Source organism: Salmo salar, chromosome 02 (assembly GCF_965601325.2).
Source record: "Salmo salar chromosome 02, fSalSal1, whole genome shotgun sequence".
NCBI lineage: Eukaryota > Metazoa > Chordata > Actinopteri > Salmoniformes > Salmonidae > Salmo > Salmo salar.
In genome coordinates this window covers 30046152-30073026 of record NC_138292.1, presented here as the reverse complement: position 1 = coordinate 30073026, position 26875 = coordinate 30046152, and the positions used below count along the sequence as shown (strand labels likewise).

Sequence of the window (26875 nt, the reverse complement as noted above, 5' to 3'; positions counted from 1 at the left end):
AGTGTTCAGAAAGTTAACATTCAGCAATTTCAAATCCATTAACTCAGTTAGATTTTCATACTTGAACTCAAAACGAACAATTGTTATTATCCATCTGTTAACGTTACTCAAAAGATTACCATAATTTGCAGATAGCCTGTTTGCTATTGTAAAGGTGTAAGAAATTCTAGCTTGCTAAGTTACTTACTGCAGAGTAGGGCTAGCCATGATCTAACTAGTAACTTAGGCTGGTAGTTGATTTTAAGGTACAGTTATGATAATGGGGATTTGTAATTAAGATTGAGATTGGACTAAAATGTGGTAATTGGATGCTTAGATGTAACCACAGAAGTCTTATTTTTGCATAGGGTCAATTAAACATGAAAAGAAAGGGAGAGATATCATACTTCTGTTCCAAAAGGACCCAATGGTAGGCCAGGCCTATACTTTAAAGTACACATTTTAGTTAGCAGCTGTTAGTATCTAATCTTGTGGATCCCTTAATTATACATTTCCATAGAAATATGACACATTATTTAACATGTATTTCAGACATTTCAAGATCCAGACAAGGGGTCCTGTACAGCCGTGTTTGAAAACATTTCCCAGAACTCAGCATGGTACTAGGAACAGGGCTTTCAACAGCTCCTGGTATAAGGACAATTCATGGCTTGAATATTCTGTAAGTCAAGATTCGACTTATTGTTTCGCCTGTAGGAATTTTTCTCTGCCCAATACACCTGAATCTGCCTTCACATCAGAGTCAGGGTTTTCTGAACTGGAAAAGACGCTGTTTAAAGATTCTGAGTTTACGCTCCATTCGAAGGCAAAGCATCATATCAATGCTATGTATGCTTGGAATCAGCATAAAAGGGCTATTGACAGCAACTCATCCATGTTAGATGTCATAAATGAGGACCGGAAAAAAAAAGTGGAGGAAAACTGTACTGACATTAAAACAACTGCAGATGTGCTCCTATTAACTGACACTCAAAATATAGTGCAGAGAGGTCATCGAGAGTCTGATGACTCTAACAAGTCCTCAACTGGCATCTTCATTAAATGGTACCCGCAAAACACCCGTCTCAACGTCAACAGTGAAGAGGCGACTCCGGGATGCTGGCCTTCTAGGCAGAGTTCTTCTGTCCAGTGTCTGTGTTCTTTTGCCCATCTTAATAGTTTATTTTTATTGGCCAGTCTGAGATATGGCTTTTTCTTTGCAACTCTGCCTAGAAGGCCAGCATCCCGGAGTCACCTCTTCACTGTTGACGTTGCAGGTACTATTTAATGAAGCTGCCAGTTGAGGACTTGTAAGGCGTGTGTTAAGCTAGCTAGCTACACATCCATAGGTATACAGGTATTTTTATCCTCCACTGCACAATAAGCAAGAACATAGCTAGCTATGTTATTTCATCTATCTGCATGTCAAAAATCAGCAAGGAAAGCTTACAAATGTGTACATTCAATTTGCAGTAAATGCTTTAGCTTGCTAGATTCTTTACATCCACTGTTTCACACGACGACTGCCTGGTTTGCTGGTTGTTTCAGGAGTCCCTAAAACATTAAACAACCAGAATTACAATTTCATACTCATGTCACAACACCTATAAAGCTATCCAGCTATCTGGCTAATGTTAGCTAGTCAGCTAGCTTGCTAAATAGTGATTTTTGGAAATTTACTTCATGCTAAAAATATATGCATAATCGTTTGTCTCTACATTAACTAACATATTTCTGTCAACTGTACATTTTTTGCATGATTCATTATGACCTTATAATCACTTATATTTGCTTCCATCCTAGTATTTTTGTCAGCCATCTTTGCTGAAGAAAGTCTCCAGCCTTGTGTCGCAAAGCGTCAAATTCGTCATGGGAACCACTAGATATGATTGGTCATCGCCCAGCGGATGCCGCTGGTGATTTGCAAAAAGTTGGGAAAAGTTCATATTTTTCACTGCCTCTCACACCACCCAAAGGTCCCCCGCCCTCTCCGCTTCTCACTGCTTTCCTTCGATTGAATTGAATGGGAAGGTTTGTTTCACCCCGCGGCAACCTGTGCTAGTGTATCATGCCCGTCAGTAATGATATCATAATAACTCATGGTGAGATGAAGGAAAAAACAACTACAAAAGAACTCTGAGAGCCTGTGTTTTTATTCACCTGGAGATTGTTAGACACTGCATCACATTACACATATCTACATTACTGCAGCCAGTTTCATGCAACTGGTGTCCTGAATGTTATTCTTTTTATTGTTTTTTTGTACTTGTTTACCCATTTTTCTCCCCAATTTTGTGATATCGAATTGGCAGTTAGTCTTGTCCCATCGCTGCAACTCCTGTACAGTGACACCTCTAGCAGCGTGATGAAGAACCTTAGACCGCCGCACCACTCGGGAGGCCCAAGAATGTTATTCTAACCTTAATATTGCAGCCAGGTCCAAAGAGTGGAGAGGAGAGGAGCAGATAATAATAATTACAGTTTTTGACTATCTTTCTTTCAAATTAGCAGAAAGCCATTTGAGCAGAATTATTAAGAATCTCCAGGTCAACCATAGTCCATTTCTTCAACGTAAGAGAGACCCCAGAGAAAGAGATGTGCAGCTGCCTTCCAACATAATAATATATCACTGGAATACACACATCATCATTATCATCTTGACACAATGTACATCCTCCACTGACACAGTACAACTACATTGAGGGGGAGAAGCTGTTAGCTGCTAATTTTTATGAGCTCTCACTACTACAGTAGATGCAGGATATATTTCCATCCAAACTGTGACAATGATAATTATGCTGTAGGTGACAGTATTGTGCCAGTTGAGTGTCTGGGTTGCCATCAATAATGGCTGATCCCATGCTGTGACTCCACTCTCCCAGGGTTTCTCAGGGGGAGTGTGCTATGCAAAAACCACATGTCCATTTCACCACACAATGAATAGGTTACACACTTATACATGTGTGAAACAGGACAAATATAAGCACCCCTATTTGACCTTTGAAGTGTTAATATTACATAGCCTATATGAGGTTTATTACTTACCATAAGTACAACATTTTAGCATCCTCTAGTAGTCTTCTTGGAAAAGCATGATCAATGAATTTATTATAGTGTTTGCATTGTGTTACTACTGCAATTGGATATGATACATGACCTCATACAGTAATTTTTAAAGAAAGAAATAACTGTCACGTCCTGACCAGTAAAAAGGTTATTTGTTATTGTAGTTTGGTCAGGACGTGGCAGGGGGTGTTTGTTTTATGTGTTTCGGGGTTTTTTGGTTTATGTTCTATGTTAGTCTATTTCTATGTCTGTGTCTAGTTATTCTATTTCTATGTTTAGTTTATTGGGTTGACCTTCAATTGGAGGCAGCTGTTCCTCGTTGCCTCTAATTGAAGGTCCTATTTAGTAGGGGTGTTTTTTCATGGGTTTTTGTGGGTAGTTGTTTCCTGTTTAGTGTTAGTTGCACCTGACAAGACTGTTTTCGTCGTTCTTTTTGTTCAGTGTTAATTTTCTTTGGTTAATAAAGATGATAATGAGCATTCACATTCCCGCTGCGTTTTGGTCCAATTCATACGACGCCCGTGACAATAACTTTTTCTACTATTTGTATTTGATTAATGTATTATACTGTGGATTAACTAATTAAAAGGGAAAAGACAAATCGTTGGATATCTTGTGAAATCAATGCATTGATGATGAAGGAGTGGGTAACAGGAGACAGTCAATAAATACATTTATCTCTGAAATGTCAAGCTTAAACATTGTGACTCAATAAACACTTAAGTGTAATCCAAGTGTTAAATGATGCAAGTGTTTGAAAAAAACGTGGTTATTATGAAAACAGTTCTGTCTTTCACCTTGAACAAAAACATGTTTATATTGCAGATCAGTTGTGACGTATTTGTGTGACTGTCTGTCACCTTTAGCTGGAATCAAGTGAGTCAGTCAGTGTGGATGACTGTCAGAGAGAGTGGGCTGGGCTGGGAGGGGGCAGGGTTATGCAGACATTAGATGGGATTAGGAGGAAGCAACAGGTGTGTTTTTATTTATTATGCTGACAGGTCACTCTGTCAGTCGGCTAGAGGAGAAAACAGAGTGAGAGACAGAGAGAGAGAGAGAGAGAGAGAGGAGACGGACACAGTCAGGGAGGGTTAGAGGGAGTGTGAGAGAAACTGCAACGAGAGACACCAAAATTGAGAATTGGACAGTACCAACAGAGAGGTGATGGAACCCATGGGTGATGTTCTCCACCTGTTAGTCATCCTGTCGTTGTTGGAGACAGGCAATGCCAAAGTGGGAGACTTCAAAGCAGCAGGAGCCACAGCACCAGGAGATATCATCATTGGAGGGCTGTTTCCCATCCATGAGGGAGTAGAGGACTCCCCCAACATCTCAGCACCCCATGTATCACAGTGTGTCAGGTGAATGTCAAGATAAGATAGGGTGTTGTATAAAGATCTGTATGTCTGTCTGTCTCTCACTCTCTATCCCTCTCTCCCTCTGTAAAATGTCACATTATTATGCAATTATATCTAAAATAGAAGAGAAGAATATTTATTCAATTTTTTCAAATGTTCGGTTAGTGAGGGGTCAGGGGTCATTCCAATACGGACGAATGGAACGTTTTGAAGGGACGTTTCCCATATAGATAAAAGTGTGTACAGTCGTGGCCAGGGGCAAAAATCTGATATCCACTTTGAAGGGGACAATTACATGAAATTTTCTCAAGAGCAATTCCTGAGGGGGACACCAAAAGTAGTGCTGTAACACATAGCCTACATTGTAATATGGTAAATGTATATTGAGGAACCAAAGAAATAAGGTGTTTGCCGTACTCCTAACTACCGGTACCCAAAACTACGCAACTAATCACAACAGCAATACCATTGCCTTTAACAAATCTTAGTTCAGTCACCAGTTTAAGTTGAGAGTGGGGGTATCCATGGCATTTTCCAATTATGTTCCTATTTTACAAGTCAAAAAAATTGAGAACCTTTCATAATGTTGCCAAACAAAGACTCAACAAACTTACCTGAGACTCCCTGTCTCTGCCAGTCTGTCCCTGCATATCTGTCCCCAACTCTGCTGTCTGTGTGCCATCTGTTGCCTGCTCTGCCTAATGACATCATTGTGAAACATTTACATTAGAATTTCATTTCTTTCTTATGAACATTTTATCAACTAGTCTTTGAGATATTAGGCTACTAGGGTTCTTACTATGCGTTTTGGTGTATTGAAAAATACTCTGATGTCCGTCTTTTCTTTTTCTGCCATTTTTCTACCTGGCTGGCTACACACACAGTGTGTAGGTTATTTACAGTAGGAGATGGGCTTCTATCATCTTCAATCATTCTATATGGGCTTCGATCTAAAAGGTAGCTAGCAAATGTGAAACGGATTAAAATGACAAGAGTTGACAGCTGTATGAGTTCACCATTTACACAACATATGCTGCAACCTTTTGTAATTTTAATAGTTTGTTTCATATTGGCTGGCTTCCAACAATAGCTGAATTTGCAAAGCTAGCGAGCACCAATTCAGTTTCAGTGGTGTTTGCTATAATCTTTGCTACCCGGGTTAAATAAAGGTGAAATAAAATAAATAAATAAAAGTTCCCTTGCAACAATTTAGCTTTTGCAACGAGACCATTAAATATATTTAAGACAATGGTAGATGAGAGTGTAGTTCTGTTCAGTTTGGACTTCAGTTTATCGCTAACCTTATCACAGGGACTTTGAAGCACTAACTTACATCATCTGCATGCTGATTCCATCTTTGACGACGCCACATAAATGGAATAGGTACTAGCTAGCTTAATAGTTAATATTTGCGCGCTAGCTCTGCATATTCAGCTAGTGTGTGTGCGCGATTGACTGGATGAACCTCACAGCAGTTACGTAGCAAGCTAAGGAACTGGCAGTGGATCAAACCATTGTGAGGCAAAGGGCGGGGGGGTCGCAATCTTTTGAAACTTAAAAACGCGCTATTAAGTGTCTATAATCAGCACAATTGCTTTCATTGCGTATTATTAATATTATTTAAATTACATAGTTATGTTTCAGTGATATATTGGTGGGGACAAATCATATTTTTCCCAGGATGGGGCGGTCGTGTCCCCCCCGTCCCCCCCGGGATTTCCGCCCCTGGTCGTGGCCAAAAGTTTTGAGAATGACACAAGGATTAATTTCCACAAAGTTTGCCACTTCAGTGTCAGATATTTTTGTCAGATGTTACTATGGAATAGTGAAGTATAATTACAAGCATTTCATAAGGGTCAAAGGCTTTTATTGACAATTACTTGAAGTTGATGCAAAGAGTCAATATTTGCAGTGTTGACCCTTCTTTTTCAAGACTTCTGCAATCCGCCCTGGCAATCCGCCCTGGCATGCTGTCAATTAACTTCTGGGCCTCATCCTGACTGATGGCAGCCCATTCTTGCATAATCAATGCTTGGTGTTTGTCAGAATTGTTTTTTTTTTGTTTGTCCACCTCCCTCTTGATGATTGACCACAAGTTCTCAATGGGATTAAGGCCTGGGGAGTTTCCTGGCCATGCACCCAAAATATCGATGTTTTGTTCCCCGAGCCACTTAGTTATCACTTTTGCCTTATGGCAAGGTGCTCCATCATACTGGAAAAGGCATAGTTCTTCACCAAACTGTTCCTGGATGGTTGGGAGAAGTTGCTCTCGGAGGATGTGTTGGTACCATTCTTTATTCATTGCTGTGTTCTTAGGCAAAATTGTGAGTGAGCCCACTCCCTTGGCTGAGAAGCAACCCCACACATGAATGGTCTCAGGATGCTTTACTGTTGGCATGACACAGGACTGACGGTAGCTCTCACCTTGTCTTCTCCGGACAAGCTTTTTTTCGGATGCCCCAAACAATTGGAAAGGGGATTCATCAGAGAAAATGACTTTACCCCAGTTCTCAGCAGTCCAATCCCTGTACCTTTTGCAGAATATCATCAGTCTGTCCCTGATGGTTTTCCTGGAGAGAAGGGGCTTCTTTGCTGCTCTTCTTGACACCAGGCCATCCTCCAAAAGTCTTCGTCTCACTGTGCGTGCAGATGCACTCACACCTGCCTGGTGCCATTCCTGAGCAAGCTCTGTACTGGTGGTGCCCCGATCCCGCAGCTGAATCAACTTTAGGAGACGGTCCTGGCGCTTGCTGGACTTTCTTGGGTGCCCTGAAGCCTTCTTCACAACAATTGAACCGCTCTCCTTGAAGTCTTGATGATCCGATAAATGGTTGATTTAGTTGCAATCTTGCTGGCAGCAATATCCTTGCCTGTGAAGCCCTTTTTGTGCAAAGCAATGATGACGGCACTTGTTTCCTTGCAGGTAACCATGGCTGACAGAGGAAGAACAATGATTCCAAGCACCACCCTCCTTTTGAAGCTTCCAGTCTGTTATTCGAACTCAATCAACATGACAGAGTGATCTCCAGCCTTGTCCTCGTCAACACTCACACCTGTGTTAACGAGAGAATCACTAACATGATGTCAGCTGGTCCTTTTGTGGAAGGGCTGAAATGCAGTGGAAATGTTTTTGGGGATTCAGTTCATTTGCATGGCAAAGAGGGACTTTGCAATTAATTGCAATTCATCTGATCACTCTTCATAACACTCTGGAGTATATGCAAATTGCCATCATACAAACTGAGGCAGCAGGCTTTGTGAAAATTGATATTTGTGTCATTCTCAAAACTTTTGGCCACGACTTTTGTTGCTTAGTGAAAAGGTTTCAGCATATAACTTATGCTTATTCTTATTGCAGTCAGGATTAACCTCATAGAGGATTTATTACAGGAAATCTGTCCCTTTAAATGACTGTATTTCTGGAGTCCATCAGTCTACAGCCAAATCATTTTGCATGCACACTGTACTTCTTAGAGTGATAATACACTGCAAATGAGAAGAGGGCTGCATTGCATACTTTGACTTTTCACAAAGTGTTAAGGCGATTCGGACGAGTAATTAATACATTATGTAAGATACAGAAAGCTCCAAAAGTATTGGGACAGTGACAATTTTGTTGTTGTTTTGGCTCTGTACTCCAGCACTTCGGAATTGAAATGATACAATGACTATGGGGTTAAAGTGCAGACTGTCTGTGACGTGGTAAGGTTGGACCCAGGTGCAGAGAAGAGACCAGACGAGGAATCAGTGGCTAAGGATAAACATAATACTTCAGTGAGAAATGGTAGCTTCAGGATTACAGTACACTTGAAAAAACAACAAACACTAAGTCTCGAAAACTCACTCAGGAAACAAACGCACACAGTAAACAATTCAAGCTTCTGTAAAGGACCACAGAAAATACACCTCTTTTAACAGGGACACAATCATTAAATAATAAGACACACTTGAGTCCAATAAAAGTCTCTAGTGCGGTCTTAGCCGCCCTCTGGTGCCAGGAGGAACCATGACAGTAATCCCCCCCTCCCCTCCAGGTGCGGATCTAGCCGCAGAGCCATGACAACCACCATGTGGTTGTTTGAAGTCTCTAACAAGACACGGATCCAGGATGTCCCGGGCAGGCACTCAAGCCCACTCCCCGTGATCGTAGCTCTCCCAGTCCACCAGGTACTGCAGGGTCCCTTGGACCCGACAAGCCGCCAACAGATGCCGGACCGTGTAGGCCAGGAGGTCATCCACAAGTCGAGGGGGCGGAGGAGCAGGTGTGGGGGGAGAGAATGGACTGGTCTTACCGGTTTGAGATGGGAGACATGAAAGGACGGACAAACCCTCATGGACCTGGGGAGCTGGAAACGATAGGTGTCCAGGTTGATGCGACTCAGGATCTTGAATGGTCCTATGAAGCGAGGAGCGAGCCTCATTGAGTCCACCTTCCGTAGACACCTGAAACCCCACCTCTTTAAGGAATACCTGGGATAGGATATAGTATTCCTTCTAACCCCCCCCCCCCCCCCCAAAAAAAAAAATATATAGATGTACTATTGTAAAGTGATTGTTCCACTGGATATCATAAGGTGAATGCTCTGGATAAGAGCGTCTGCTAAATGACGTAAATGTAAATGTAAATGTAAGATCACAGGTGGACAGACACACCCGTTGACCCGGTAGAAGAAGCCAAAGAGGTCTTTGATGCCGGTTTGCCAGATGTTGGTGTCGGGCAGAGGAGTGGAGCAAGGAGGATCGTGCTCTGATCCAGGTGCGTCAACATCGTCAAATGAATGCCTCGGCTGATGGCACCCCCGCTTCGGCCTCTTGTTCGGGAAACAGGGGGCGGCGAACCCGAACTGACACTCAAACGGCAACAGTCCAGTGGACGAGTTCGGCAGTGTGTTATGCACATACTCCTCCCAGATGAGGAACTTAATCCAGTTGCTGGCCTAGGTGGAGACGAAGCAGCGGAGGAACTTCTCCAGCTCCGGGTTGTCCCACTCAGTTTCCCCATTCGACTGAGGGTGGAACCCCGAGGAGAGACTCACCGATGCTCCCAACAGGGAGCAGAAGGCCTTCCAATACTGTGCAATGAACTGGGGCCCACGATCTGAGACAATGTCCTGGGGAAGTCCCTGTAGGTGAAAGACAAGGGTAACCATGAGATCAGCGGTCTCCTTTGCTGAAGGCAATTTGGGTGAGACGATGAAATGGGCTGCCTTGGAGAACCGTTCGATGGCCACCAGGATAGTGGTAAGCCCTTGAGATGGCGGTAACCCTGTGATAAAGTCTACAGACAGATGAGACCAGGCCCGGCTGGGGATGGGTAGAGGTTGGAGCAACCCGGCCGGTCGCTGACGTGAAGACTTGCTTTGGGCGCCGATGGAACATGCCACAACAAATGATCTCACGTCTTCCATCATGTTGGGCCACCAGAATTTCCACCTCAGGAACTCCAGTGTCCGATTAACCCCTGAATGCCCAGTTAATTTAGAGGAGTGTCCCCATTTTAGTTTTCGGGACCGGGCTGACCACGGAACATAGTCTGTTAGTGGGTCCCCCGCCGGGGTCAGGTTCTTGGGTCTGGGCTTGTCGGACCGTGGTCTCAATACTCCATATCACAGGGGCCACAATGCGTGAGCTGGGGATGATGGGCTTGGGTTCCCTCTCCTCGTTAGAGACATCGTGTTGGCGTGACAGGGCATCTGCCTTCTGATTCCTGGATCCAGGGCAATAAACTAGTGTGAAATCGAACCTGTTAAAAAAAACAGAGCCCACCTAGCCTGGTGAGCATTCAACCTCTTGGCTTCTTGAATGGAGATCAAGTTCTTATCCTTTCGTGATCTAGACGGACCATGAGGTGCCCCCTCCAACCACTGTCTCCACCCCTCAAGAGCCCACTTAACTGCCAAGAGCTCCCGGTTGCCTACATCGTAGTTGTGTTTTGCTGGCGAGAACCGCTTGGAGAAAAAGGCGCATGGGTGCAGTTTCTTGTCCCCCTCATTCTGCTGTGAAAGGACTGCCACTGCTCCGGTGTACGAGAAGTCCACCTACACCACAAAGGGACGAGTCGTATCAGGATGGACGAGGATGGGTCCAGAGGTGAAACGTCCCTTGAGCTCCATGAATACTCTGTCAGCCTCTGGGGTCCAGCAAAAACGGGTCTGGGACTTGTGGGTTAGGACTGTGAGAGGCGCTGCCCCTGCACCAAAGTTGCTTATAAAACGCCTGCAAAAATTGACAAACCCGAGAAACCGCTGAACCTGCTTGAGTGAGGTGGGACGGGGCCAGTTGGCAACCACCTCAATCTTTATGGGGTCTATTTGGATGCCTGCAGTAGAGATAATGTAACCCAGGAAGGAAACCTGGGATATGTGGAACTCACACTTCACTATCTTGACATATAGTTGACTCTGCAGGAGGCGTCTCAGGACTAGGTGGACATGCAGCATGTGTTCCGGAAAGGTCTTGGAGAAGATCAAGATGTCATCGAGGTAAACATATATGAACCGATTCAACATATCCCTTTGGGTGTCATTGACCAATGCTTGAAAGACTGCCGGTGAGTTCGATAATCCAAAGGGTATGAAGAAATACTAATTGTTGCCACTAGGGGTGTTAAAGGCAGTCTTCCACTCATCTTCCTCCCTGATTCTCACCAGATTGTAAGCGTTGCGGAGATCCAGTTTGGTGAAGAATTGGGCCCCTTGGACCAACTCCAATGCAGAGGACATCAGGGGTAGGAGGGGGTAACGATTCTTGATCGTAATCTGGTTCAGTCCTCTGTAATTGATGCATGGACGCATGCCTCCATCCTTCTTACCCATGAAGAAGAAACCTTCACCAGCAGAGGATGTAGAGGAGCAAATGAAATCTGCCTCCATCGACTCCCAGGTTGTAATTGTCGATGACTGCTGCTTCAGGGGTCGAGAGGGAGTACAGACAACCCCGGGGAGGTGTGGCACCGCGTTGGAGTTCTATGGCACAGTCGTGAGGACAATGAAGGGGAAGGGTGGCGGTCTGCCTCTTACTGAAGGCCTCCCAGAGGTAGAAGTATTCGGGAGGGAAAGCGTTAAAGTCTTGGTCTTCAAGGGATGCAGGAGGACACTGCGAGGCTGTTGGTGGGGGTCTTAGACATTTAGTCTGTCAGTCCTTACTCCAGTCTAGTAGGTGTCCCATGGACCAGGAAACTAGTGCTAGCCAGGGGTACCCTAGGATAAGGTGGTCTCAGAGTGGTTCACCCCAACCTGCAGTAGAATGGGCTTGGTCCGATATGACCGGAGCCAATGGGGCGTCCATCGAGGGCTTGAATCTGCAGAGGGATGGGACACTTCACACAGGGGATCTGTAACTCTCTGGTGAAGTCTTGATCAATGAAATTATCTGCAGCCCTGGAGTCCACAAAGTCTTGAATCTGGTGCTGATGATAGTCCCAGTGGAGGGTTGCGGGTAGTAACAGACGGTGACTGGGTAGCCAGGAGGTAACTGCACAGCTCGTCGGGGTCTCCCCCTGTCCTGGCAAGCCCTGGTGTTTCCCATCAGCTCTGGGCAGGTAGCAAGGAGATGGCTGAGACCTCTGCAGTAGAGGCAGCAGCCTTTGTGCATGCGTCTTTCACGCTCCTTTGGACTCAGACGTGTGCGACCCAGCTGCATTGGATCCTCCACCAGGGACTTGAGGTCCTCTCCCAGATCCCAATGGAGTTAAACAGACCGTGGTGGAAAATGGTAACCAGTGCCTCCGTATTCCATCCACTCTCGGCGGTGAGGGTGCTGAACTCAACGGCAAAGTCAGCCATTGGTCTGGCCCCTTGGCAGAGGTTGAACAGATGGCTGGCCGATTCTTGGACGCCGACAGGGTGGTCGAAAACTCGTCGCAGCTCGGCATTGAAGGCTACTATGGATCTGCAAGATGGTGGCTGCTGTTTCCACACCGCCGTTGCCCACGCCAGGGCCTTGCCAAAGAGTAAATAGATGAAGTAGGCGATCATGGCCTGATCGGTGTGGAACGAGGAGGACTGTAGTTCGAACACCAGTGAACCCTGATTGAGGAACCCCTTGCATCCTCCCTGGTAGCCATCATACCGCTCAGGGGCTGGGATCTTGGGTTCCCGGTGCATGTTCCCTGGAGCAACCACAACGACATCTGTAGCACAGGGTGATGAGACCTGCGCATTGGCTCCTCATGGGTTGGGTGCGTGCTGTGGGTGGAGGGACACGGCAAGTGCCCGAAGGGTCCCGGAGATTTGGGAGAGATGTTCTTGCTGCCGTCCTAACAGTGCTCCTTGGTCGGCTATCGCATTCCAGATCTGGGTGATCTCTGCTGGGTCCATGTTATGGCAGAAGCTTGCTGTGACGTGGTAAGGTTGGACCCAGGTGCAGAGAAGAGACCAGACAAGGAATCAGTGGTTAAGGATAAACATAATACTTTACTGAGAAACGGTAGCCACAGGATCACAGTACACTTAAAAATCACTAGGTCTCGAAAACTCACTCAGGAAACGGCCGCACACGGTAAACAATTCAAGCTTCTGCTAGGACCACAGAAAATACACACCTCTTTTAACAAGGACACAATCATGACATAATAAGACACACCTGAGACCAATAAAAGTCTCTAGGGGGGTCTCTGCCGCCCTCTGGTGCCAGGAGGAACCATGACACTGTCAGCTTTAATTTGAGGGTATTTGCATCCATAGCGGATGAACCGTTGAGAAATTACAGCACTTTTTGAAGATATTCCTCCCATTTTAGGGGACCTAAAGTATTGGGACAAATTCACTTACAGAACCAGTTAAAAATGTGGACACACTGACTCATTCAAGGGTTGTTTTTTTATAAAGCTATTTTCTACATTGTAGAATAATAGTGAAGACATCAAAACTATGAAATAACACATATGGAAACATGTAGTACCACAAAAATTGTTAAACAAATCAAAATATATTTTAGATTTTAGATTCTTCAAAGTAGCCAACCTTTGCCTTGAAAACAGCTTTTCTCAACCAGCTTCACCGGGAATGCTTTTCCAACAGTCTTGAAGGAGTTCCCACATATGCTGAGCACTTGTTGGCTGCTTTTCCTTCACTCTGCAGTCCATCTCATCCCAAACCATCTCAATTGGGTTGAGGTCGGGTGATTGTGGAGGCCAGGTCATCTGATGCAGCACTCCATCACTCTCCTTCTTGGTCAAATAGCCCTTACACAGCCTGGAGGTGTGTTGGGTCATTGCCCTGTTGAAAAACAAATGATAGTCCCATTAAGCGCAAACCAGATGGGATGGCGTGTCGCTGCAAAATGCTGTGGTAGCCATGCTGGTTAAATGTGCCTTGAATTTTAAATAAATCACAGACAGTGTCACCAGCAAAGCACCCCTCCCCATCACACCTTCTCCTCCATGCTCCACAGTTGGAACCACAAATGCAGAGATCATCCATTCACCTACTCCGCTTCTCACAAGGACATGGTGGTTGGAACCAAAAATCTCAAATTTGGAATCATAATATGTTTCTTAACACTTCTACATTAATGTGGGTGCTACTATCATTACGGATACTCCTGAATCAATTGTGAATAAGGATGAGTGAGAAAGTTACAGACGCACATATCCCCCCCCAATTTTTTTTTAACCTTCCCTGTTTTTGTAGTGGTTAGCATGTCTTGGGGGTATGATATTTGTGAGTCTGAAACTTTCTCAATCATCGTTATTCAAGAATGACTAAGGTAGATCCGTCAGCATGGTAGCATCCACATTAATGAATGTAAAAGTGTTTAGAAACATTGTTATTTACAATAAAAGTGACACGGGGGTGTATGTTTCCTGATTTACATCTCATGGTGTAGTTGTAACAACATATAGGAACTCAAGCCCTTTTGTTCACCTGACCTAGAATTCCTCTCAATCAAATGCCGACCGTATTATCTCCCAAGAGAATTCAGTTATTGTCACAGCCGTGTATATCCTCCCTCAAGCCGATACCACGACGGCCCTCAAGGAACTTCACTGGACTTTATGCAAACTGGAAACCATATATCCTGAGGCCGCATTTATTGTAGCTGTGGGTTTTAACAAAGCAAATTTGAGAACAAGGTTACCTAAATTCTATCAATATATTGACTGCAGTACGCGTGCTGGCAAAACTCTGGATCACTGCTACTCTAACTTCCGCGATGCATACAAGTCCCTCCCCCGCCCTCCTTTCGGCAAATCTGACCCCGACTCCATTTTTCTCCTCCCTTCCTATTGGCAGAAACTCAAACAGGATGTACCCATGTTAAGAACTATTCAACGCTGACCAATCGGAATCCACGCTTCAAGATTGTTTTGATCACGTGGACTGGGACATGTTCTGGGTAGCCTCAGATAATATCAATGTATACGCTGATTCGGTGAGTGAGTTTATAAGGAAGTGCATAGGAGATATTGTACCAACCGTGACTATTAAAACCTACCCTAACCAGAAACCGTGGATAGATGGTGGCATTCGCGCAAAACTGAAAGCATGATCCACCGCATTTAACCATGGAAAACTGACTGGGATTATGGCCGAATACAAACAATGTAGTTATTTCCTCCACAAGGCAATCAAACAAGCGAAATGTCATTATAGAGACAAAGTGGAGTCGCAATTCAACGGCTCAGACACGAGACATGTGGCAGGGTCTACAGACAATCACAGACTACAAAAAGAAAACCAGCCACGTCACGGACATGACATCTTGCTTCCAGACAAACTAAACACCTTCTTTGCCCGCTTTGAGGATAATACCAAGGACTACCAAGGACTGTGGGCTCTCCTTCTCCGTGGCCGACGTGAAACAGAGATTTAAACGTGTTAACCCTCGCAAGGTTGCCGGCCCAGACGGCATCCCTAGCCGCGTCCTCAGAGCATGCGCAGACCAGTGTGTTTACGGACATGTTCAATCTCTTCCAATCCCAGTCTGCTGTCCCCACATGCCTCAAGATGGCCATCATTGTTCCTGTACCCAAGAAGGCAAAGGTAACTGAACTAAATAACTATCGCCCTGTAGCACTCACTTCTGTCATCATGAAGTGCTTTGAGAGGCTAGTCAAGGATCATATCACCTCCACCTTACCTGTCACCCTAGACCCACTTCAATTTGCTTACCGCCCCAATAAGTCCACAGACGATGCAATCGCCATAACACTGCACACTGCCCTATCCCATCTGGACAAGAGGAATAATTACAGTATGTAAGAATGCTGTTAATTGACTATATATCAGTATTCAACACCATAGTAACCTCCAAGCTCATCATTAAGCTAGAGGCCCTGGGTCTCAACCCCGCCCTGTGCAATTGGGTCCTGGACTTCCTGACGCTCCACCCCCCCCCCCCCCCCCCCAGGTAGGAAATAACATCTCCACTTTGCTGATCCTCAACACTGGGGCATGCTCAGCCCCCTCCTGTACTCCCTGTTCACCCATGACTGCGTGGCCATGCATGCCTCCAATTCAATCATCAAGTTTGCAGACGACACAACAGTAGTGGGCTTGATTACCAACAACGACGAGACAGCCTACAGGGAGGAGGTGAGGGCACTGAGTGTGGTGTCAGCAAAACAACCTCTCACTCAACGACAACAAAAAAAAGGAGATGATCGTGGACTTCAGGAAACAGCAGAGGGAGCACCTCCCTATCCACATCAATGGACAGCATTGGAGAAGGTGGAAAGTTTTACAATCCCGGACAAACTAAAATGGTCCACCCACACAGACAGTGTTGTAAAGAAGGCGCAACAGCGCCTCTTCAACCTCAGGAGGCTGAAGAAATTTGGCTTGTCACCTGAAACTTCACAAACTTATACAGATGCAGAATTAAGAGCATCCTTTCAGACTGCATCACCGCCTGGTATGGCAACTGCACCGCCCTCAACCGCAAGGCTATCCAGAGGGTGGTGCAGTCTGCACAACACATCACCGGTGGCAAACTACCTGCCCTCTAGGACACCTACAGCACTCTATGTCACAAGAAGGCCAAAATAATCATCAAGGAGAACAATCACCCGAGCCACTTTCTGTTCACCCCTGCTACCATCCAGAAGGCGAGGTCAGTACAGGTTTATCAAAGCTGGGACCGAGAGACTGAAAAGCAGCTTCTATCTCAAGGCCATCAGACTGTTAAACAGCCATCACTAACACAGAGAGGCTGCCTCCTACATACAGACTTGAAATCATTGACCACTTTAACAATGCCACTTTCATAATGTTTACATATCTTGCATTACTCATCTCATATGTATATACTGTATTTTATACCATCTATTGCATCTTGCCTATGACGCTCTGTCATTGCTAATCCATATAATTATATGTAAAAAAAATGTATTCAATTCCTTTACTTAGATTTATGTGTATTAGGTAGTTGTTGTGGAACTGTTAGATTACATGTTAGATATTGCTGCACTGTCGGAACTAGGAGCACAAGCATTTCACTACACTTGAATTAACATCTGCTATCCATGTGTATGTGACCAATACCATTTGATTCGATCTGATTTGAAAAATGACAAAATTTAGCAATAATTTCTATTGAGCACAAAATAATCAGAACCACAACCAAAACAAACAGCAAATGCATCCAACACGTTTGTAGAGTCACAAGCTTGATGCAATCATTGCTTCCTAGGAATATGGGAACAAATACTGAACTTTTGACTACTTTAATACACATAGACAGTGCCTTTGGAAAATATTAAATAAAAAATGTTCCTCAACCTGACAGAGGATCTGCAGAAAAGAATGGAAGAAACTCCCCAAATACAGGTGTGCCAAGCTTGTAACGTCATATCCAATAAGACTCGAGGTTGAACTCACTGCCAAAGGTGCTTCAACAAAGTACTGAGTAAATGTCACGCCCTGACCTGAGAGAGACGTTTTTCTCTGTTTAGTTAGGTCAGGGTGTGATATGGGGTGGGCATTATATGTATTTTATTTCTATGTTTTGGCCATGTATGGTTTCCAATCAGAGGCAGCTGTCTATCGTTGTCTCTGATTGGGAACCATACTTAGGCAGTCCTTTTTCTCTCCTTGAGTTGTGGGATCTTATTTTTTGTACTGCTTGGTAAGCCTGCAAGACGTGACGGTCGTTTACCTTTGTTTATTATTTTGTGTAAGTGTTCTGATTTAAATAAAATATCAAGATGAACACTTACCACGCTGCACCTTGGTCTACTCATTTGGACAACTGTTACAGTAAAGGGTCTGAATAATTAGGTAAATGTGATATTTTCAGGGGTGGTTTTTCTCCTAAATTTGCAAAAATGCTAAAAAACCTGGTTTTGCTTTGTCATTATGGGGTATTGTATGTAGATTGATAACATTTTTTATATATACTGCTCAAAAAAATAAAGGGAACACTTAAACAACACAATGGTAAAGAAAGTCAATCACGCTCTGTGAAATCAAACTGTCCACTTAGGAAGCAACACTGATTGACAATAAATTTCACATGCTGTTGTGCAAATGGAATAGACAACAGGTGGAAATTATAGGCAATAAGCAAGACACCCCCAATAAAGGAGTGGTTCTGCAGGTGGAGACCACAGACCACTTCTCAGTTCCTATGCTTCCTGGCTGATGTTTTGGTCACTTTTGAATGCTGGCGGTGCTTTCACTCTAGTGGTAGCATGAGACGGAGTCTAAAACCCACACAAGTGGCTCAGGTAGTGCAGCTCATCCAGGATGGCACATCAATGCGAGCTGTGGCAAGAAGGTTTGCTGTGTCTGTCAGCGTAGTGTCCAGAGCATGGAGGCGCTACCAGGAGACAGGCCAGTACATCAGGAGACGTGGAGGAGGCCGTAGGAGGGCAACAACCCAGCAGCAGGACCGCTACCTCCGCCTTTGTGCAAAGAGGAGCAGGAGGAGCACTGCCAGAGCCCTGCAAGATGACCTCCAGCAGGCCACAAATGTGCATGTGTCTGCTCAAACGGTCAGAAACAGACTCCATGAGGGTGGTATGAGGGCCCGACGTCCACAGGTGGGGGTTGTGCTTACAGCCCAACACCGTGCAGGACGTTTGGCATTTGCCAGAGAACACCAAGATTGGCAAATTCGCCACTGGCGTCCTGTGCTCTTCACAGATGAAAGCAGGTTCACACTGAGCACGTGTGACAGACGTGACAGAGTCTGGAGACGCCGTGGAGAACGTTCTGCTGCCTGCAACATCCTCCAGCAATACCGGTTTGGCGGTGGGTCAGTCATGGTGTGGGGTGGCATTTCTTTGGGGGGCCGCACAGCCCTCCATGTGATCGCCAGAGGTAGCCTGACTGCCATTAGGTACCGAGATGAGATCCTCAGACCCCTTGTGAGACCATATGCTGGTGCGGTTGGCCCTGGGTTCCTCCTAATGCAAGACAATGCTAGACCTCATGTGGCTGGAGTGTGTCAGCAGTTCCTGCAAGAGGAAGGCATTGATGCTATGGACTGGCCCGCCCGTTCCCCAGACCTGAATCCAATTGAGCACATCTGGGACATCATGTCTCGCTCCATCCACCAACGCCACGTTGCACCACAGACTGTCCAGGAGTTGGCGGATGCTTTAGTCCAGGTCTGTGAGGAGATCCCTCAGGAGACCATCCGCCACCTCATCAGGAGCATGCCCAGGCATTGTAGGGAGGTCATACAGGCACGTGGAGGCCACACACACTACTGAGCCTCATTTTGACTTGTTTAAAGGACATTACATCAAAGTTGGATCAGCCTGTAGTGTGGTTTTCCACTTTAATTTTGAGTGTGACTCCAAATCCAGACCTCCATGGGTTGATAAATTGGATTTCCATTGATTATTTTTGTGTGATTTTGTTGTCAGCACATTCAACTATGTAAAGAAAAAAGTATTTAATAAGATTATTTCTTTCATTCAGATCTAGGATGTGTTGTTTAAGTTATCCCTTTATTTTTTTGAGCAGTGTATATATACATTTCACAATAAGGCTGTAAAGTAACAAAATGTGGAAAAAGTCACGGGTCTGAATACTTTTCGAATCCACTGTAAGTGAATTTGTCCCAATACTTTTGGTCTCCTAAAATGGGGGGACTATATACAAAAATTGCTGTAATTTCTAAACAGTTCACCTGATATGTATGAAAATAACCTCAAATTAAAGCTGACAGTCTGCACTTTAACCTCATAGTAATTGTATTTTTTTCAAAGTGCTTGAATACAGAGTCAAAACAATAAACCATTTGTTACTGTCCCAATACTTTTGGAGCACACTGTATCTTGAGCTTGGAAAGAGATACAGTTAAGAATTTTCAGGGCTACTTCATGAGTTGACATATCCAAAGCACATGTCTCTTCTACTAAGTCTTCATATTTTACACAGGTCAGTGGTTGTTCCATACGGATGAATGGAACATTTTGAAGGGCCATTTGCCAAGTCAATAACATGTATTTACTTAAATGACGGTTTTCTAGCATTAATGGTTCACAGGGGGACATGGGATGTGCAAATAGACATGAATAGATAAGTCACGTTACAAGGAAGTGCTTTTGGTGAAAAAGTTACATAGAGGCCCTATAGAGTTATATGGCCCATAGATCTCAAGAAAGATCAGTATGTAATATGATAGGAGGCCCTATCATATTAAAAGTATCAACGAGGTCATTTCAAGCAGCAAAAAGGCCCTATCATGGTAGTAAGGAGGCCCTGTCTGTATCAAATAGGCCCTTTTTCAGATTGCATAGAGGCCTTTACAGATCTCTCCCTCTCTCAAGTTAAGCAAGTTTAGCTATATATAAACTAAACTAAATTCTCTCTCTCTCTCTCTCTCTCTGTGTGTGTGTGTGTGTGTGTGTGTGTGTGTGTGTGTGTGTGTGTGTGTGTGTGTGTGTGTGTGTGTGTGTGTGTGTGTGTGTGTGTGTGTGTGTGTGTGTGTGTGTGATTCTGTCCGCATGTATGACTAAGTGTTCGTGAGAGAGAGTTGATTTGCACTGACAGGTTAACCACAGACAGTGTGATGATCCAACTATGCTTTATGTACCTTTCACACACACACACACACACACACACACACACACACACACACACACACACACACACACACACACACACACACACACACACACACACTCAGGTTCAACACGGACGGGTTCACCCAGGCATTGGCTATGATCCACGCTGTAGAGTCGGCCAACAGATCCCCTGTCCTGACTACACTAGGGATCTCTCTGGGGTACCGTATCCACGACTCCTGCTCTGATGTCACCACCGCTCTGAGGGCCTCAGCTGACTTCACACAGGTAAAGGCTCTTTAGCCAAAACATTGGTTAGATCAATCCACAGCAAGGTTTGATGTGTATGTGGCCTCTTTTTCGTTTGTATAATTTATCTTCCATTAATCAGCACCCAAAATAAAGGGTGTACATTCTTTACTTCACACAGGAGCCAACCAAGGACTGTGGGGGAGGGGCCAGCACCTCCACCTGTCCCCCGCCCATCATGGCCGTCATTGGGGCCTCTTCCTCTGAGATTTCCATCGCTGTTGCCCGGCAACTCAACCTGGAGCTCATTCCTCAGGCAAGCAGTCCAATCCTACCCACAGAGTGACGATTGATGTAACAAAAGGGTTGATAAAATAATAAATAACTAAGTTGTGTTGAATAAATGAAATAGACAGCAATGATGATACAGATGAAGGACAAAATCATTTCAACATTGGACACCCAGAAATTAATTCTCCCTTCGAATCATCACAGATCAGTTACGCCTCCACTGCCATCATCCTGAGTGACAAGAAACGTTTCCCTGCATTCCTGAGGACCGTGTCTAGCGACCTGTACCAGACACGGGCCATGGTCCAGTTGCTTAGCGACAGCAAATGGACCTGGGTGGGCGTGGTCACAACGGATGGAGACTACGGCCTCTCTGCCCTGGACAGCTTCGTCTCCCAGGCAACCGCCTCAGGGATTTGTGTGGCCTTCAAAGAGATCCTCCCTAATTCGCTAACCAGTCCTGACGGCAAATCAGCATTCAGACAAGCCGCCGCCACCCTCCTCAGGAACCCCAATGTCAAGGTGGTGGTATCGTTCGCCAGGCCTATTCACATGATGTACCTGTACCAGGAGTTGAGGGGTTGGGGGTCGCTTCTGGGGGAGAGGGTGTGGGTGGCCAGTGATAGCTGGTCCTCGTCCAAAGAGGTCCTGGGAGAGATGGATCTCCTAGATATCGGCCATGTGGTGGGCTTCTCCTTCAAAAGAGGGAACCTGGCTCCTTTCCATCACTACCTGATGAATCTGATTAACATCAATGATGTCATAGGAAACAACTCCTTCCTAAAGGAGTTCTACTCACTGGCAAACGAGTCGGGAGACCCCGGGTTTGGGTCCTCCTTCACAGTCCCAGCAGAGATCCTGCTAAACAACAGCCATGCGGACGTAGTCTTCAGTGTGGAGATGGCGGTCAGTGCCATCGCCCATGCAGTGGCTGATATCTGCAGCAAAAAGGACTGCAAGACACCAGGCACGGTCCAACCCTGGCAGGTAGCTACTGCACAATTCCTCATGTCTACAGCACATCAGACTGCACTTATATACTGTATCTCATGTAATATATCTCATATACACTGAATATACCAAACATGAGTAACACCTTCCTGATATTGAGTTGCACCCCCGAATTTGCCCTCAGAACAGCCTCAATTTGTCGGGGCATGGATTCTACAAGGTATCGAAAGTGGTCTACAGGGAAGCTGGCCAATGTTGACTCCAATGCATCCCACAGTTGTGTCAAGTTGGCTGGATGTCCTTTTTGTAGTGGACCATTCTTGATACACACAGGAAACTGTTGAGCGTGAAAAACCCAGCAGGGATGCAGTTCTTGACACCTGGCACATACAGTTGAAGTCGGAAGTTTACATACGCCTTAGCCAAATACATTTAAACAACATTTTTCACAAATGCAGACATTTAATCTGAGTAAAAAATCCCTGTTTTAGGTCAGTTAGGATCACCACTTTATTTTAAGAATGTGAAATGTGAGAATAATAGTAGAGAGAACGATTTATTTTAGCTTTTATTTTTTTCATCACATTCTCAGTGGGTCAGAAGTTTACATACACTCAATTAGTATTTGGTAACAATGCCTTTAAATTGTTTAACTTGGGTCATATGTTTTGGGTAGCCTTCCACAAGCTTCCCACAATAAGCTGGGTGAATTTTGGCCCATTCCTCCTGACAGAGCTGGTGTAACTGAGTCAAGTTTGTAGGCCTCCAAGTTTGTAGGCCTCCAAGTTTGTAGGCCTCCTCCTCCACACATCTTCTATGGGATTGAGGTCAGGGCTTTGTGATGGCCACTCCAATACCTTGACTTTGTTGTCCTTAAGCCATTTTGCCACAACTTTAGAAGTATGCTTGGGGTCATTGTCCATTTGGAAGATCCATTTCCGACCAAGCTTTAACTTCCTGACTGATGTCTTGAGATGTCGCTTCAATATATCCACGTAACTTTCCTTCCTCATGAAGCCATCTACTTTGTGAAGTGCACCAGTCCCTCCTGCAGCAAAGCATCCCCACAACATGATGCTGCCACCCCTGTGCTTCATGGTTGGGATGGTGATCTTCAGCTTGCAAGCCTCCCCCTTTTTCCTCCAAATATAACAATGGTCATTATGGCCGAACAGTTCTATTTTTGTTTCATCAGAACAGAGGACATTTCTCCAAAAGTACGATCTTTGTCCCCATGTGCAGTTGTAAACCGTTGTCTGGCTTTTTCATGGCGGTTTTGGAGCTGTGGCTTCTTCCCTACTGAGCGGCCTTTCAGGTTATGTTGATATAGGACTCATTTTACTGTGGATATAGATACTTTTGTACCTATTTCCTCCAGCATCTTCACAAGGTCCTTTGCTGTTGTTCTGGGATTGATTTTCACTTTTCGCACCAAAGTACGTTCATCTCTAGGAGACAGAACGTGTCTCCTTCATGAGCGGTATGACGGCTGTGTGGCCCCATGGTGTTTATACTTGCGTACTGTTTGTACAGATGAACGTGGTACCTTCAGGCGTTTGGAAATTGCTCCCAAGGATGAACCAGACTTGTGGAGGTCTACCTTTTCTGAGTTCTTGGCTGATTTCTTTTGATTTTCTCATGAAGTCAAGCAAAAAGGCACTGAGTTTGAAGGTAGGCCTTGAAATACATCCACAGGTACACCTTCAATTGACTCAAATGATGTCCATTAGCCTATCAGAAGCTTCTAAAGCCATGACATCACTTTCTGGAATTTTCCAAGCTGTTTAAAGGCACAGTCAACTTAGTGTATGTAAACTTCTGACCCACTGGAATTGTGATACAGTGAATTATAAGTGAAATAATCTTTCTGTAAACAACTTCTGTCTGTGAAAAATTACTTGTGTCATACACAAAGTAGATGTCCTAACCGACTAGCCAAAACTATAGTTTGTTAACAAGAAATTTGTCGAGTGGTTGAAAAACGAGTTTCAATGACTCCAACCTAAGTGTATGGAAACTTCCCACTTCAACTGTACTATCATATCCCGTTCAAAGGCACTTAATGGTACACATACACAATCCATGTCTCAATTGTCTCAAGGCTTAGAAATCCTTCTTTAACCTGTCTCCTCCCCTTGATCAATACTGATTGAAGTGGATTTAACATGTGACATGAATAAGGGATCACAGCTTTCGTCTGGATTCACCTGGTCAGTCTATGTCATGGAAAGAGCAGGTGTTCATAATGTTTTGTAAACACAGTGTACTTTTGATATGGCTTGGGTCTATGGTATGTGAACTTACATATGAAAATGCATTTGCATTCATTCCAGGTGCTTGGATCCCTGAAGGACAGTTGCTTTGAGCTGGAGGGGAAAAGCTACTGTTTTGATAAGAAAGGAGACATCAACCTGGGCTATGATGTAACCCTGTGGAGGTCTGTGAGAGGGGTCATCAACATCCATGACGTTGTAGCTGAGTACCATCCAATCAACAACAGCTTCAGCTACACCAATGGAAACACCAAAAATCTCACTGACCTGAGGGTAAGGGTAAGGGTAAAGGTTAGGGTTAGGATTAGGGTAAGGATTAAGGTTAGGTCTCAATCTCTTTTAGTCTGTTTGCTAGGCTGCCACACTAAGGTTCAAGTACACATCCATATTAACCTGTTATTCTCACTTGACATACAGAGACAAAAACACAAACAGGTCGGAATGTCGAAAAATCTACTTCTTCTTCCTCAAAGTGACTAAAGAAAACTAAACATGGAAATTCAATAACTCCTAATCAGTGATACAATGGGCATTGTTTGAATGTGAAAACCACATACCTTGGCACATACTGGGAGCACCTGTCTGTTATCACACATTCCTGTTAGATCTTAGTTTGAATACACCTGGTCTATTGAACACGGTTTTAAATCGAAAGGTAGTTTAAACTGTGCCCGGGAAACTGGCCTTACATGTAAAGGCTTGTTTGAATACTACTATTAATAGATTTCAGTCACAGTTTTCTTGGGTCAGCCATATAAATTAGTGCATTGTGTCCCGGTGCAGGATGTGGTGTCTGTGTGCTCGCCTAGCTGTGAGCCTGGGAAGTTCAAGAAGACTGCTGAGGGTCAGCACACCTGCTGCTATGAATGCATCAACTGCACTGAGAACCACTACTCCAACTACACTGGTTAGTTCTTCTGTACTGTCTCTCTATACACACCAGCGTACTCTATCTCTCCTCAGTAAACTGGTGTTGCCCTGTTGTTCACACAATCTTCCTCCATTTCTTCAATATGTTCCCTAAGATTTCCCAACACTGTTCTTATCTAAAACAGTTAGTACTAGGCAACAACACGCATATTTGTAAATGCTAGACAGTTGTTCATGTACTATCCTACCTTACAACCCTTCTCTCCAGACATGGACCAGTGTCTCTCTTGTGATACAAAGACAGAGTGGTCCCTGGAAGGGAGCTCTGGGTGTACCCATAAGACCCTGGAGTTCTTCTCCTGGCAGGATGGCTTCGCGGTGGTGCTACTGGTGCTGGCGGCCCTGGGCATCGTCCTGGTTCTCTTGGTGGGGGCTCTCTTCCTACACCACCACCAGACCCCCGTTGTGAAGGCTGCCGGGGGGCCTTTCTCCCAGATCATCTTGCTCTCCCTAGTGGGAAGTTTTGCTAGTGCTGTGTTCTTTGTAGGTCATCCCAGCAGCCTACAGTGTAAGGTATGTACGGTACACACAGTTTGGGAAACACTGCTGTAATGCACTGTCTGTGACATTGTCTGAATGTACCAGTGTTATTTTGTGAATTCATTGTTTATTGTGTGTATTGTTCTGAACCTTTTGCACCTTTCTGGTAAGGAATTCAGTTTGAAGACGCAAAGCTAATTTAAATACAAAGAGATAGTACATTTCTGTCTCAATGTCATATATCTTCTCATCTCATCATCAAGGTGCGCCAGGTGCTGTTTGGCCTCAGCTTTACCCTGTGTGTTTCCTGCATCTTGGTCAAGTCCCTGAAGATCCTGCTGGCCTTCCAGCTCAACCCTGACCTGAAGGACGTTCTCCGCCGCCTCTACCAACCCTATGCCATCATCTGTCTCTGCGTGATCCTACAGGTCCTCACCTGCACCCTGTGGCTGGTCCTGCAGAGCCCCCGGGAGAAGGCCACCATCTTCACCACCACTGTGTTGGCCGAGTGTGACGAAGGCTCCCAAGTGGCGTTTGGTGTGATGCTGGGCTACATCGCTGTCCTGGCGCTCGTATGTTTTGCCTGCGCGTTTAAAGGCCGCAAGCTGCCACAGAAGTACAACGAGGCCAGGTTCATCACCTTCAGCATGCTCCTCTACCTCATGTCCTGGGTGATATTCGTGCCCATCTACGTGACCACCTCTGGGAAGTACCTGCCAGCAGTGGAGATGGTGGTCATCCTCATCTCCAACTATGGCATCCTCAGCTGTCATTTCTTCCCCAAGTGCTACGTCATCCTCTTCAAAAAGGAGCACAACACCAAGAGTGCCTTCATGAAGAACGTGTATGAGTATTCCAGAAAGGGTATTACTGACTCTAGCTCTGTCTCTGAGACTTCAGTCTCTCAGACAGAAGACAAGTGCATCAGTCACCCTTACTCCATCAGTTCACCTTCCTTCTTCATGTCTACCACACCAGTAGAACCCACAGCACCTCAGAATTGCTGGTCCGTTGACCAGAACATTCAGAGCATTGACACTGCAACCCATTGCACCGTCGTAGACCATGGAGTGTTTTTCGCAGGTCAGATGACTCGACCACACCGTCTGAGGAGAAGCATGAGCCTATGAGTGGAGTGGACCAGTGTCTGGAACCTTTACATCTTACGGTACATCACACGGTGTGTCTCTATGATCCTCTCTTTGGTTTGACTGTTCCCATTTTGCTTAGTCTACTGGTATGTTTTTTGCCCAAGTGGGTTGTTTTTACATTCAAGTCAATTTTGGTAACACTTTATTTGACACTGATATGGACATGATAAACAGGCATAAATCCTG

At 45.0% G+C, this 26875-nt stretch overlaps 1 protein-coding gene across 1 annotated transcript; it reads left to right on the top strand.

The window, feature by feature from the left end:
* The first annotated feature begins 4051 nt into the window (after nt 1-4051).
* Nucleotides 4052-26875, top strand: LOC106579594 (G-protein coupled receptor family C group 6 member A). The gene is made up of 8 exons (XM_045701755.2): nt 4052-4406; nt 20487-20652; nt 20795-20929; nt 21109-21891; nt 24189-24401; nt 24912-25035; nt 25267-25571; nt 25802-26875. The coding sequence occupies exons 1-8, from the start codon at nt 4210-4212 to the stop codon at nt 26666-26668; spliced, it is 2790 nt and encodes a 929-aa protein (XP_045557711.2). The 5' UTR covers nt 4052-4209; the 3' UTR covers nt 26669-26875.